We start from the raw sequence: 15,462 nt of genomic DNA, 5'->3' as shown, positions 1-15,462 counted from the left end.
GGAAATTCAGTAGTCAAATTTATTTGATGAGCTCAGTCCGATATTTACAAAAGACTTCTTAAGTGACATCACCTTAGTGTTATTTGAATAATAGCAATACAAATATGTGACTCAAAACAAACGGCATCTTACCCGTCTATTGAGGGCTGTCTTGCTACCGAGTTTTGTCATCTCTCCAAGGCTGATTTGTGAAACTCTTCTGTCAGCATCTTCCTGCATCCCTTAAAGATTTATCAAAAGCACCATTTGTACTAACTGAAGTGAACTACCAACAATATTTTTCAAGGTAAACAGCAAGTCACCATAAAAAACTAGAAAACTACTTCAATCCCAAAGTACCTGAAGAACTTGATCTTTACCTGTAGTATCCGAGCATGTAATGTCCCCATTTGTTGTTGAAGTTACAAGAAACTTCCTTGCATTGCTTAGCCCACGACTATTAAGGAAAACGGGCAAATGAACTATGTTGCGCATGTAGTCATGTCCATTGATGTTGGAGTCACGGAGCACGCTATTGAGGTTCTGGTTAATTGCCTTTATAATAATATGTGGGTCACTTGCAAAAATGGCAATGAATGGGCCTTTTGAAAACAGAACTCGGACCTGTAGGAGAAGAAATGTGTATTTATGACATAAATTTTAAATTATCCAAAGTAATAAAAAGTCTCTTCAAAATCTGTTATTCTTTGGTGACTCTATTTTTTAAAAAAAACTATTTATTTTTCATCAAAATATAATTCTACATGAAACCAAATTTTATTGAAGTCTCAATCTGGTTTTTCACCACCTGACAATTTTTCCCCATCTGACAGTGATAAAACCTCCCAAGGAAACAATTAATCCTGCCCTATTTTGAGGCACTTAATAGTCTACATAAGGGGAAAGATCGATACCGATACATGTGAAGCACTCATGAATATGCATGAGGTACTGTGCACATTTTCTCTGCCCAGTGACACTGTTGCTTATAACATACCTTCCAGAGAGCCACGATGTGCTCTACTTTAACAGAAAACCCTGCAAATTCTGTTGGCTCCCTACTTTTATCTCTGATTGTAACCAGAACTATCTGCAGGAAAAAGCTGGAGTCACACTACACTATGGTCTTCAGAGCTACTGATCTTTCATTTTCTCTTCACGCTGCCTTGTGAAGCTAAAATTGTTTAAATCTGTTTGCGATACAACATTTACTCATGCTATTTCTCTACATTAAAAAACTACTGTTTCACGAAACTGAAGGACTACTCAAATTCCACTTGATGTGCACACGCAACCCTTCCTCTGAGCACCACCCAGGCGACAGCGACAAGCGCCATGACGGCCAGGACGTACGGTGTCCAGCATGTGCAGCACTCGGTCCTGCTCACACGCGTCCAGCCCGTCAGTGATCACCACCAGCCTGGTCTGGTTCTGAGTGAAGCCGTCGATGGTCTTTGCCATCTTAGCCATCAATTCCACTTCACACTTAAGAACCTGTGGATAAGAAAGGACAGACAGCACATTAGACAGGAGGAAGTTTAGCACGTTTCGTAAAAAGCTGACGGAAAGTCATCTACTGGAAAGAAAAAAGTCCAGCACTCTTGGTGCCACTTAACACTGTAGCGAGTGCGTCACAATTTACAAGGCGACCTCCCAGAAACGGGAGGCTTTCACCCTCACAATGAGGAGACACTGGCAGTTACCCCTCTTTCTAATTATTTAAAAGGGTTGCGTGACTTACTTGCCCAAATCACATGTTCTGAATGTCAAAAGACTAGGATTGAAGTGCAAATCTAAATGACCTAAATTTAGATTTAGGGGAAATAAAACACCACTCTAAGACTGGCTCCCTGATGGGACACGACCTTGACCAAAGGTATTGTACACCGATACTGTACACAGTCCCTTTTGGTTCAGAAAGGATGATCCTATTTCATGTTTTGGTCGTTCAATTCCCTTACTCTACCAGGCTCCAGAGGATTCTTCATTATTAGATAGGAATTCCCACCTGTGGAATAATCAATCCGCTGACTCTTTTGAGTAGCTTATAAAAGTCTATTTTATAAAAACACGCTGTCGTTGTAACTTTTTCCATTTCAAATACAGATTTGCACAGAAAACATCTGGACTAAAACTAAAACCAATGTGACACTGACGTGTAGCGAGCACAGGCTCTACAGCCCAAGTGATCATGGTCGTCATAGCACATTCACATTACGCTTGTTTTCTGATAACCAATGAGAGCTTACTTTCATGAATCCTTCACTTTTCAGTTTGTGCAGCTTGGAGGCAGCACTATGGAGGCGTTTCCTTTGAGAATTCAAGAGAGAGTCTAGCACCTGCCACCAGGTACGACAGTTCAGCACGAAGGCCAACCCCACAATAGATGCAATAGAGATGAGCATAGCGTTGACTGTCAGATGTTTTGGGTCAACGCGGAATATCGCCAGAAGAGTGATTCCAGCAATAATGCAGCCAAAGATAAAAAGGAAGATGACGAAAGATGGGAGACAGCACGTTTTTTTCCATTTCTTTTTACCTGTACATACAGCAAATGGTTTTAACAATTATTTTCATATCAAGGATCTAGAAAATCCTAATCAGCGCAGTGACAGCATATGACAAATCTGACATTCAGTTCATGTTGTCACCCCAGCCTGAATCCCTCTACACACACAAAGAAGAAGATGGAAGTCCTACCCTGTGTATCTTCAGTCTTGAATACTCGAAAAAGCCTGGTTGCCAAAAAGCCAAACTCTCTCTCACAAGCATCCGACAGGGTCGCGATCATTTCTGCCATCGATGTTTCTCCACCAACGCTGGACAGCCGATTGTAATCTGTAAACAAGAACCTTGGGGGGAGTGGAAATAAAACATTACTCATCCCTAGGACAACCATTTCAACATACGTCATCTCTGTATCATTTACCCTATATTTTCTATATGTCTCTTTCAAAATACTGTTTTTAAAATTCTAAGGAGGGAAAAGAACTTGGAATTAGGCGTCTTCCACTTCTACAATAGCAAAGTCAAATGTAGGAGTTATATGAAGTAATTCTGACCAAAGGCAGAAGGGGGAAAAAGTTATAACAAGAAGTTTAGACAGGGAATCAGTATTTCAACAGGTCTTAAGATACAGCAATTAAAAGGTGGCACCCCACATCAGGATACAACCCAAAAAGATGCACGTTAGGAAAGTTTTCTAAGTACCAACTGAAAAGATTAGACCCTTGAAAAAACAGTATAGTCAGTAAGAATTTAACGCCATTTAAAAACTCAAGTTTTAGAATGTCTTATTTATAGCTATTAAGGGTTTAGAAATAAGTTATAAAATGTTCTCCACACAGTTGTTCTTTGAAATAACTGAATTAATCGTAATTGAGTCTCTGAATGGATATTATTTCTTCATTAGCTCCTTTCACCTCTCCGATCCCCAAATAAACTCTCATCTTAATCCAGTAAAAAACATGGCTTCCAAAATACAATCTGGGATCACACTGTACTACGTTGTGTGGTCTTGATTTAGCCTGTTTTAATTGTCCTAACTTTTTTTTAAAAAGCATCTCATTTATTTAAAATGTTTTTATTTTTTGAAAATATATTTTCCCTAATTATTTCATTCCATTCTGTATGTTTTCTTTTTAACATTTTCATTGTAACTTTTCATTTTTAAATCCTTTTCTTAATACTTAATCCATGACTTGTAAGCTTTTTTCTTCATTTTTTTATATATTATAGTTGTGATGTTTTATCTGGTTTGGCCTCTTTATTTTCATCTTAAATTACACATATTTTATCTTATAATATTTAATGATTATGCCAATTTCTATTGAATTCCTTTTGCTTTCAGTTCTCTAACTTTTTCTTTTTCTGTTTTTTTTTTCCCCACTTTCCTCGGAGCCCTGCAGCTTTCCTTTACTCCTTGGCATACATTTTTTTTCAATTTTCTGAACTGTTATGAAATGATATTTCCTATTTGATGTGTCACTAATTTTGGATAGATGGGTAAATATATTCCCACAAATGAGGGAGGAGCAGCTTGGAGCTCACGCTGAGTTGCCGAGATTACAAGCTAACATGAGGAGGTGTCAGGAGCCCATCCTACTAGATCCAGCGTTCTTTTCAAAGTATGTCCAAAGGATGAGAGCAGGTGTCATGAGGGGGAGGAGGGAAAGCGTTCACACTCAAATAAATCTGGTAAATCAAATTTAAACAGATTTCTTTCTAGAAAGGGAGATATAATATGAATATTTTCCCATCGTATTTGACCAGGGTATGTTTGCGTGTTTTGTTTCTCATATAAAAAAAGTCAAAGGACCAATGTTTTTGAAATGCACACTGAGAAATGATGCATCATAAACTTTATTTTGCTTCATCTTATTAAAAGTTACTTCTATCAAAGGGACAACTCACCTCACAGGTAAAGCTTTGGTGGTTTGCTCTGGCAATTCCGGTGGGTTCACAAACATCAGTTTGAGGAGAAGTTCCAAATACCCAATATGCCTTGCCAATCGAGTACTGAGGACCCAGGCCCAATTCCAACTCTCTCCTTCCCTCCGTCCTCCAAAGTAAATGACAACTGAAATTCACGGTTTAAAAAAAATTATCCAAAACAATCGTTAGTCTAGCAGCCTTTCCCCAAACAGTCAAATATCAAGTAATGACAGGTAGGTTTATATAACTTTTCACAGCCCTACACTACTCTCTAACTAGTCCTCTAAGAATTCCTCAATTAATTAACCTCCTCTAACATCAGAAGGTATATGAAAACTGGAACATAAAACAGACCAAAACACAATCGGGGGGAGGGGCAGCCAATTGGCTCAATGGTTAGAGCACAGTGCTCATAACAACAAAGTCGCCGGTTCGATTCCCACATGGTCCAGTGAGCTGTGCTCTTCACAACTAGATTGAAAACAATGACTTGACATGGAGCTGATGGGTCCTCGAAAACACACTGTTCCCCAATATTCCCCAATAAAAATTGGAAAAAAAAAAGAGAAGAAAATAACACACAATCAGAAAGATAATGCAGAAACCTATCACTTAGTTCAGAAACCTATCACTTAGTTCAGCCTCCAGCGTAAATGACTGCCTTTATCGCTACTTGCAACTGTTGAAATTACCAGTTCTTCCAATAGCAAATCTATTTCCTTTCTTACACCTGAAGATACCCCAAGAATAGGGATTACATATTAATTGGTTTAGTTTGTTTTTAGATAAAATAAAAATTAGTCGATGCTCAAGAGCATGACAAGTGATGGATATGAAGACTTATTTTCAAAAAAGATTTAAATATAAGTCATTAATGAACATATAAAAGGGTAAGCATAATAAATCAGAGTTCCGCATCAATATTAACAAGTAAAACCCCCCTTTTTAAAGCTACTCCAGCCAGGTTGTGGACACTGCTCCTCTAAGCCAACTCACACAACAGCCAAAAGATCAACTTTCTAACCTAATTACGAAAACCACAGGTTTTAAGAAAGATATAAATAATCTTTTAAGTAAAACAATGAGTCTTGACATTTTCTACATTTTAGAAAAAGATAAAAAAGCAGAGACTTACTAAAAAATATATATAAGAGAGCCAAGCAGCTCAAGGACACGGCTATCCCCAGGTTTGGGTCGACCGTGAAGGCCAACAGAAGCCCAACGCCTCCACAAAGCAGCAGTGTCAGAAAGACTATGAGCCACGAGAACTGAAACAGAGGTTCAATCTGCTGTCCTGCAAAAGTCTTCATTTCATCTGAAAGAGAAATGAGTGAGAAAACATTATTCCTGCTTTGTTTAAGAAGCACGACTCCTAACTCAATTTGAAGTTTTGATATTTTCAATATAAACATTTAGTGGGCACTTACTAAGTCCCAGGATAAAATGTTGTCACTTGACCATTTTAACCAATGCTCTTTTGATAAATGTGAAAATGCCATTCCCTGGGGGCACAGCCCCCGTCTTACCTACTCTCCTGCTTCATACTGAAGATGCACAAATGCCTTTCTCAGACATTCCCATGATTCTGTTGGTACTTATTTTTTGTGGTTTCTATTACACAAGCAACAAGATATTGTTTCCATATATAAAACTGAAAATCGTTCCTTTGCTATGTGTCTTCACTACATGTCACCCCTTCTCCCTACAATCACGTTTGAGAACTGTTGCTCTTATTAAAGGTGCGTGTTGAGCCCAAAGGAGCCCTAAACAAGTCATTCCACCAAATTTGGTAAAACTTTTACAGGCAATACTGAAACCTGTCCTTGAAGAATGAGTAAGATTTTGCCAAGCAAAAGGTGTGGGTGCAGGGGAGGGGAGGGGAGAGCTGTCTGGGAAGCTCCTAATACACGGAGCAGCTCAGGAAAAGTGTCAAGTCTGTTCTTGCAAGGGCACAGAGTGTACAAGATGGATTGCTAGCAGGTGTGGCCATGCAAAGTGACAGGTTTGTGAAAGGCCCTGGAGATGACGATTATAAATGGCACATGCAGAAACTCTGCCACCAAAGGGTTTAGGTGTGTTATACCAGGGATGCCAAAACAATGTGTACAAGTAGACACTTTGGTCAGTGTTGCTCAAGCAGCAGTTCACCATAATCAGAAGTGTCTAGACGCTGATGGCAGCCACTTTGAGTACCTCTTGTCACTGCAGAAGTCAAACGTGACTTGTATTCATCTTTTGTTATCGGTATATACTGAATCCTCTGTATATAACACAACCGGTCTTTGTTTCAGAGAGAGAAGTCACGGCTTGGTTGTGTGGAGGAACAACTAGACGGGAGTAAAACCCTAATATTTTCAATTCACTAAACTGTGTAATACACATACCCATACATAAAAGTCTTTTTTCTTTACTTCCGAAGGAAAAAACCACACCAGAGGAAACCTTCTTATATAAACGTGTCCTTTACCTTCCAGCTTCTTGAGTAGGAAGGATTTCCCACTTCCCCACTGTGCGTAGAGCCCCACACAAATGGGGGGCTGCATGGTGGGCTCACTGAGGATATCGGCCAGGGCACTGCTATATAAATCATACCCCAGCATGTCACCGTCCGTTTCAGTGGGAGACAAGTGTCCTGTAATTAAGAACACACCATTTCCTTACATTAAAAAGAGACACTGCTATTAGAAGAGAACATCAATTCTCATTTATTGTTTATTGAATAAGAGGGAAATGCTTATTTTAAATGATTAGACCTGTGTAAAAATAGGTTTAGACATTCTTATGTTAGTACCATATTTCATAGAACTTAACATAACTACTGATTGCAAAATGCATCATTATTATGTACAACTAAGAAAGACAAAATGCTGCTAAATCATGACACAATGCTTTCTTATCCCTCAATTATAAGACACATTCCAATTTCAGAGACTGTAAAATGTGGAACAAAGTACATTTTAGAATCAATACAATATGATTAATACACAAACTGGTCCACAGAAATACATTTAGTAGGTATAATACCTATATACAGAAAGCTACAAAATGTTACTGAAAAACATTATAGATAATGAAGAAAAAGAGACATTCTGTTTCCAGGCAGAAAGGTTCAATGACTTAAAGATAGCAATTCTCCCCAAATGAATCTATCACTATAAAGCAATTTCAATCAAAATCCATGAGAATATTTTTAAAAATTAACAAGCAAGAACATGTAAGAATAGCTAAGAAAAAATTTTAAAGACTACCAAAGAGTGGTTGTCTTTGGAGAAAAATCAAAGCATACTATAAAGCTACCATTAGATCACAGAACTTGCACAGGATATTGCCATAAAAGCCATTTCAAATCAGTGAGGAAAGAATGAGTTAGTAAGTAGTGTTAAGAAGTTAGACATCCCTTTTTTAAAAAATAAAATTAAAACTCTATACATCTTACACCCCAACAAAAATAAGTTTCTAAAACATTATAAATACTAAATGTAAAAAGTAAAACCATAAAATATTAGGAGAAAAAATTTTTTAAATCTGTGTGGTAAAGGCCTTTCTTTCTCAATACAATAAAGCCAGAACTTCAAGGAAAGACTAACAAACTACAAAGGTGTGTAACTTTTGGATGGGGAATAAATACCCATCACCGTAAATGAAAAATAAGCTGGAGAGAAGGGTGCAACATATAGGCTGGATCCAGATCAACATTCATCACATACAAAAACGCTTCAAATCAATTTTTAAAAAATATTAAAAACTCTGGAAAAAAGTGGACAAAGGATACAAAGAGAAAAATGGCAAAAATACAAATAGCCTGTGAATATATGAAAAGATCTCAACCTAATAATTTTACAACGCAAATTACTATGGCTGTCTTTTGGCACCGATGTGATTAGCAAAGACGAAGGAAGCTGGGACGCCCAGGGTCACCGAGGCCGCGGACACCTGCACTTCCTATGTGGCCCCAGGGAGAAGGAGGAATTATTACAACACAACCGTTTCGGAAAGTCTATCAAAACTGTGAGCATCCACTGACTTGCCAATTCTACTTCTGGGTGTTTATTAAAAGTAAGAGTTAATGGATATATGTACAAGGATGTTCACTGAAGCACTAGCTTTTAACAGCAAAACAAGCCAAATATTCATCAATAGAGAACTGAATGTACTATTAGAAGCTAAGATGAAAGATTATGCTACAATTAAAATATGATACAGTTCATATAATGTGATATAAAAGCTTTTATAATATGGTATGACCCAATTTTTTTAAAGCTATACACGTAGTATAAAACATTTTTAGAAATACAAAGAAAAATTCTGGAAGGCCATTCAAACAATTATGAATTAGGAGATAGTGGACAATGGGAAATTTGCACTTTCTACTATATTCGTGTCTTCATTCTTGAAATTTAATGAGTGTGCATTATTATAATTAGAAAAGAATATTTATAAAGGAAGAACTCATAATACAACAGAATCATATTTAAAAACAAGATGTAAATAAGTAGCTAAAGTGGAAGGTGGCAAGATTTTCTCATTGGTTTCTTTGTCAGATACAAGTATGTTGGTAACACATCTCTTTTTAATTCCAGTAGAAAATTAGTCCATATTTCAAAAGACCACATATGAATGATTACATTCTTATGTGCATTCTTTTCCGTCAGAAACTACTTTAGCACAACACTCAAGGCATCACACTAAATGTTACAGACGATACAAAGAGAAGAAACAGTCCTGTCCTAAAGAACTTGGAATCTTGGAGGGAGAAAATTCTGAAAGAAATGGAATAAAAAGCTATACATAATAAGTGTTAAAAAAAGGAAATATAACACAAGAGCCTAAGTATTCAAACAAGGCGAAAACTGGATCTGGTGTGGGAGGCAGGACACAGCAAAGGTGGAGAGCTAAGTGCTGGAGCCACACTCGAAAAACAGCAGGTTCTGATGAAAAGCACCAAGTCCACCTGGGAGAACAATGGGCGGAAGATTCATAGACAAGTAGGCTAGATTTTTAGAGGTCATAAAAGCTGACTGATGACCTCGAATGCTCTTCATTTAGAATACTACAACACAACGCACAGGGGCTTTAGACGGGGAGGAGTATTTTTACACAGTAAAATAATAATCTTCTCAACATTTATAATCTCCAGTTCAGTGATAAATGCAAAACTGCTGTTGGTCTCTTATAATTCACAGAACATTCATTTTTAAAAAGCTCAGTCAGTAATAAAACCCAATACTTACTGGCTCCAAATATCTGAGTTAAAATACTTTTCTGATGGCTACAGTCAATGTTGTAGGGAGTCTCGCCTGCTTTGTTGGGCCTATAAAGTAACCTTCCATCTTTGGGATTTCTTAAAAGAAGTTCTGCCAGTTTCCGACTCCTCCCACGAATAGCAATATGCAAAGGAGTGTCTCCTTTCTGTAAAACAGTGGCAGGAAACGTGAACTTCCATATTTTCACATACAGTATATACAGAGTAACAATTTTCATGTTTCTCTAAAATACCAGAAAATCTGAACTTTTCATAGAGTACCTGAATGATATGAATTTTTATCTCTGTCTTCCTTGAAATTTCTTTCTCTAGGTCCTCACCCAGCTTTTCTCAGGACTGATCTCTGCCACAGCCCTTAGAATAAAGGTCATTCTTCCCCCCTTCCCTCAACTCACTGAAGAGGAGCAGCATCAAGCTTTCTCCTTGTGGCTCTGACAGCCATGGCTCCACTCCCATCACAGGTCGGTGACATCCATCATCCAAATGCTACCTGTCCACAGATGCCAACCACCTTCCTCAACCAGTTTGCATTCTATTTCTCAAGGTTCTTCCCCATTTGTCAGGAAGCTCCACCCTCCATGCTGATGTGCATCTGACGTGAGTGAGGAGTACGGCGAGGACACGTGGCAGAACTTTCTGTCCGGTGGCTGAGCACTAATGCCAGTCGGCTCAGAGTCTATCTTCTCCAGCCCCTTTGGGGTCTTTCTCCATTTATCTGCAACAAGCTCTACCTAATGACGTCCTCCCTGTACGGTGTTCCACGGTCGCTCCCAGAACTGGCAGGAGCAACAGAAGGGAAATCTGAAGCAGTTTCTTTATAGCACACGAGCCCGCCCACTCGTCAGCATATACCAGAATCGCCAAGAAGATACCACAGCATCAAAATCCCACAGACATCCCCAGCAAGTAATCTCTCGCTCCCCAAAATAAAATCAGACCCCCTTTTATGTGCAGCAGCCATGGAGGTCAGGCCACCAGCGGCCTGGTATCCCCTGTACCTTATCCACAGCAGACACTTTGGCTCCCTTGTCCAGCAGCAGCTCCACCACTTCAATATTTCTCATCTTGGTGGCCTTAATCAGTGGTGTCTCACCATCCTGGGGGCACAGACAAGAAAGCTTGCCAGGTTAACAGCTTTACTCCTAAATGTTTCAGTCACATAAATGCACGTGGGAAAATTCAAGTATCTGATTCTGGTACCAATCTGTATTACAAATGTTCTCAAGAAAACACAGTTGTAAAAACTAACAAGAAGAGTGCTTTTCATTTCACAACCAATCATTTGTATCAAAACCATTTTATATCACTCAGCCAAATATGGGATGTGGCTAGCTCCTTCATCAGCCACTTCTGGCCCCGGTCCCCTGCCCCCACTGCTGCTGCCATTCCCCAGGGCCACCACCGACACGGGGGCAGCACCCCCAGAGAGAACTTCCCATCCTCACCACCTCCCCACCAACCACCACAATCCAGCCACTTAGTGCCCACACAGGCCAGTGTCTAGGTTTTTTGCGAAATCTACACCAGCACCGCTTCAGTTCTGTGCCCCAAAAGACGCATGTGTAACAGGGAAAACAAGTGCGTACAAGCACTGTGCCTTTGGAAAACCTTGAAAGGGTTCATGATTGCTTTCAAAATCAAATTAAGGGAACTGAGAAGAGATCACAGTTCAGCACTGAATTAGGAAAGAGAGAAACCTGGTTGGAAGCCACAGGTGCTCATGATGGCTGACACATGATCCAAAGATAAAGAAAAGGATGACCAAGGAGCCACCTGCAAACCAGAATGCATCCCAGGAAGCTGTGCCCTGTGGCACTGCAGTTGCCACCACTGGCTTAGAAAGACGCTTGTCCTGACCTCCGGCAGGTGGAATAGGATTGTCCTATGGGTGACTCCATACGTTTGCTTTGTTCATTAAGAATTCCACTGCTTCAATCTGAAATTCCAAATGTCTCTTCCCCATGAAAATTATTATACATAAGGCCGAATACAATCACTAAAGTCTCATGTAGTTTTATATTTTCACATGATTCAAGTAAAATGGACTACAGCGGTTGGTTTGGGGAACTAGTAACCACTCACAACGGTCTTTGAAAAGGAAATGTATTGTGTCCCAAAACCAGGAGCATAAGAGAATTCTGGGTAAATGATCTGTCCACAGTTTATGAATAGCTGATACTGTATTTTCTGAATCAACTGAACTAAAGCAATAAATTACACACTGTATTTTGCTGTGAACACAACTCCTGAAAGGATATAGTTACTCCTCAATTTAATATAGAATATTACCAGTAAAATCAGTATAATGCTAATATCAAAGATGATTAAAGAAGCAGTACTAATATTCAGCCCTCAGTACGGCTAAGAGAACAGAAGTGTCGTTTGTACCTTTGTGCATATTTCAGTGTCCGGATTGCACTGTAAGATATCTCTCACCATTGTTGCATTTCCTTTCTCAACAGCCCAATACAAAGCAGTTTTATTGTCCTATATAATTAAAAAAACAACAATCACTTCAGATAAGATACAATGTTAAAACTGCTATTTGCAAATATTAAACATCATTATTAGCATTTCGGCCAGAAAGCATTAGTAGGTCTTACCAACAAGCAGCATGGTGGGAAATAATCCTTATTCATGTTGGATTTACTTTTGAGCAATTCTCTATGAAAGAAGCCTAGGAAAACTTAACATTACTTGACTTAGCAGCAACCTCACAGTTGACAGGGTAAAGTGTGCTTCTGTAATGTGATCAGACTTCAGGACTGTGGGGTTAGAAGCCATCAATTCCTAAGTCCTGCATCCTTGCACAAGGCACATACTCTGACCCTGGCTTTTCAGCTTCCCAATCCTTTCAAAAGATAATGCATGAGAATGTACTACGCAAACTTAAGTTGTTTTTATTCTTTCTAGTTTTCTACCCACCATGCACCAAACTTGATCAGATCTTTTAAAATCCTATCTAGTTCAGAAACCAAAAATAGATCCACATACACCTTGAAAGCAGAGCTAGAGGACAAAATAAACTGACTCAGCGTAGGAAATAGGATTGACAGGCAAAGAGGAGTTAGGTAAAAGTCTAACTAAGTGATCCAGTAACTATCTTTTAGTGAAAGTATGATTTAACTCAAAGGGCAATGAACGAATCTCATCTGCTGCCACGTTGTTTCTTATACCAGATTTCCCCCAATGGAGTTCCCCTTCTCAAAAATGTACACTAGCTTCCCAACTTCCCCAGCTTAGCACTCAAACCTCTCTGGCCCTACCTGCCTGTCTATTTCCAACTCTATCTCCCAACCCACCCTCCACCAGCCCACCCGCCAGCCTGGTTTATTCACAAGCTAAGCAGTACAGTCTTTCACTTCCCCATTTTCCTGAATTTTCTCAACCTATTATTCCACTATCCTTGCCTGTAAGATCCAGCCTTCCTTTCCTCCACCTATCTGGATCCAACCCATCTTTCAGACCGTTCAAATTCTACCTTCTCCCCAAAGCATTCTTTAATGCCATCTTTCCCCACCTCAAGACTCTGACATTTGAACCTTCCACTAGGCAACCAATCATATACCATCACATACCAACAAAGGGATGGATCACTTTTTATGTTTATGTAAAAAATAAACATGAACAACAAAACGAACTAAAACCTTCCTAACTAAAGTGTCTGTTTCCTATAGAAAAGGGTCCCATGTTAAGTCCTCACAGCATCTGACATAATATTTACGAGTTTGATTCAGAAATGGATTTGGGTACAAGCTAAATACAAGGAAAAGCTGAGCAGAAATGTAGACTGACCAGCAACAAAACGGTCTATTAAGTACTGAGTTTTTAAATTGAAAGCTCTTGAAACACTGGATAAATCCCCAAGTTAGGGCAGCTTTTACCTAAAATGAACAACCTTTGAGCAGTGACTGCCGTAAGCCACACCCACAGGCACTCACTGCTCAGTGGACCGAGGAGAGGCAAAGGGGGGGAGGAAGGAGAAGGATCAAACAAAAGGAACAGAACAACAACGTGTGGATGAGAAGACAAAACCAAGGGAAACTAGTAAACAAAACAAATTACACACAAAGTCCACCAAGGGTCTCCGTATCATAAACTACTTATTTCAGGATTGAATGTATTTATATATTAGTAACACAGGTGCATTTGAAAAATGTTAGCTTCACTTTGGTTTTATTTCTATCTAAATCTAACTTGACATTAATACAGAAATCCCACAATAATGGCAGTGAAACTTAATAATATAGGCATCCATTAAATATACCAGGGTTCACAAGTTTGTCTCCACAGAAAAGTTGGAAGAATAACATTCTGAGCAGCCCACCTGTATGGCCAATCATACTCAAAGCTAACAAAAGCACTGTAATCACACATACCTGCCCTCTAATGTCTATGTCAGCATATTTTTGGAGAAGTGCTCGAACAATTTCCACATGACCACCTCTGACAGCACCAATCAGCACAGTATCCCCACTCTAAAAAGACAAAAAAACAAAGTGAATTGATGGTGAGAACACACACACACACTGTTTTGAAGTTAAGGTTAATCATGTATTAGTATAATATTTTCCTGAAAATTTCTTGAAAGAAAGTATCTCTAAAAAAGACAAAAATGTTCGTTAACTAATATTATTACCTGATATCCACAGCCCTCAGAATGAGACAGAAAACTTTGTATCTCAAAATGAAGACTGGAATTCCAGGACAAAAGTTTAGAAAGACCCAGAACAATAAACCATTCTCTTTGAAGATAACCTGCCATTACAAATGTAATTCAAACAAAATGTCACCATGGCTGTCAATAAACCCGATGAACATTTGTAAATTATATAATACAAACCCCTTGGAATAATGCTATATGACAAATGCCATGGGTTCTGAAAAAGGGAGCTGTAAAGCTGGAGCCAGTGGCGAGTCTGTAATCACATTTAATTAAGGCAGAAGACTGGTCTCTGACCAGCATCCATATTCTAGTCAATGTGGCATTACAGGCCAACAGTGCACAAGACTGACTCCTTCCCCACAACAAGGCTTAGATAAAGTTCATTACCTCATAAGGACGTCTCTTTGCCCTGAAATTACATTCACCAAGCAACAATCATTATTCATCACACCTTCCCACTGCTCCAAATAACTGAAATGGCTATTTTGGCAATGGACATAATTATTTTTAGCTGCCAAATTACAAATCAGTTGTAGGCATTTGGATTGGGTAAGCCCATGAGCTGTGCTCATCTCAACCCTGAGTGGGCCCCCATGGGCTATATAGAAATCAAGATGCAGATCCTTGAGGATTTTTAATTTGAGTACCATGGTATGGTATCTTAACTACTAAACAGGAAGAAGACCTAACCCAAGGCAGATCAAGTTTAATTGAGAATGTTAGCATGAATATGGATGGGTCTAGACTAGTAAATTAATAAACGGTTATAACTATTTCATTGCCTACTATCAGCCATGCACTATTCTAGGCACTGGGAAGCAAGACAGAAAAGGTCCTCCCCCCCCCACCCCGGGAGAATCGACAGTCTAGAGGAGACAAACAGACAACATACGAAAAACACAAACAAAAAAGTGGACAAAAGCCGTGCAAATAAATTAAAATGCAGTGATGTGACAGAAAATGACAGGGTGGCTACTCTGGTTGGGTAGTTGGAAAAGAACTTTCTGAGGAGGCAATACTGCAGCCGAGGTCGGAATGCCAAGGAGCCAGCCACATGCTGACCACGAAGGTCAGCATCCAGACAGAGCATGGCTGGCACGGATGCTCCAAAGCAGCAACA

General features: G+C 39.2%; 1 protein-coding gene across 12 annotated transcripts in view; it reads right to left on the bottom strand.

Moving 5' to 3' along the window:
- The window catches only part of KIDINS220 (kinase D interacting substrate 220), a 91,717-nt gene that overhangs the window by 51,130 nt on the left and 25,125 nt on the right, over positions 1-15,462 (bottom strand). For all 12 annotated transcript variants that reach the window (XM_081069351.1, XM_081069342.1, XM_081069349.1 and 9 more), the window contains exons 9-20: positions 14,056-14,154; positions 12,065-12,163; positions 10,675-10,773; positions 9,645-9,822; positions 6,881-7,045; positions 5,549-5,728; positions 4,393-4,558; positions 2,680-2,831; positions 2,229-2,518; positions 1,333-1,473; positions 360-603; positions 133-221 (exon numbers count right to left, since the gene is read on the bottom strand). In XM_081069351.1, coding sequence (XP_080925477.1) covers positions 133-221; positions 360-603; positions 1,333-1,473; positions 2,229-2,518; positions 2,680-2,831; positions 4,393-4,558; positions 5,549-5,728; positions 6,881-7,045; positions 9,645-9,822; positions 10,675-10,773; positions 12,065-12,163; positions 14,056-14,154 — 1,902 coding nt within the window. The remainder of the gene's footprint in view (positions 1-132; positions 222-359; positions 604-1,332; positions 1,474-2,228; positions 2,519-2,679; positions 2,832-4,392; positions 4,559-5,548; positions 5,729-6,880; positions 7,046-9,644; positions 9,823-10,674; positions 10,774-12,064; positions 12,164-14,055; positions 14,155-15,462) is intronic.

The sequence above is a fragment of the Rhinolophus hipposideros genome (assembly GCF_964194185.1).
Source record: "Rhinolophus hipposideros genome assembly, chromosome: 12".
NCBI lineage: Eukaryota > Metazoa > Chordata > Mammalia > Chiroptera > Rhinolophidae > Rhinolophus > Rhinolophus hipposideros.
Note: the sequence above shows the minus strand (reverse complement) of the source record. Positions and strands in the feature narration are given on the sequence as shown.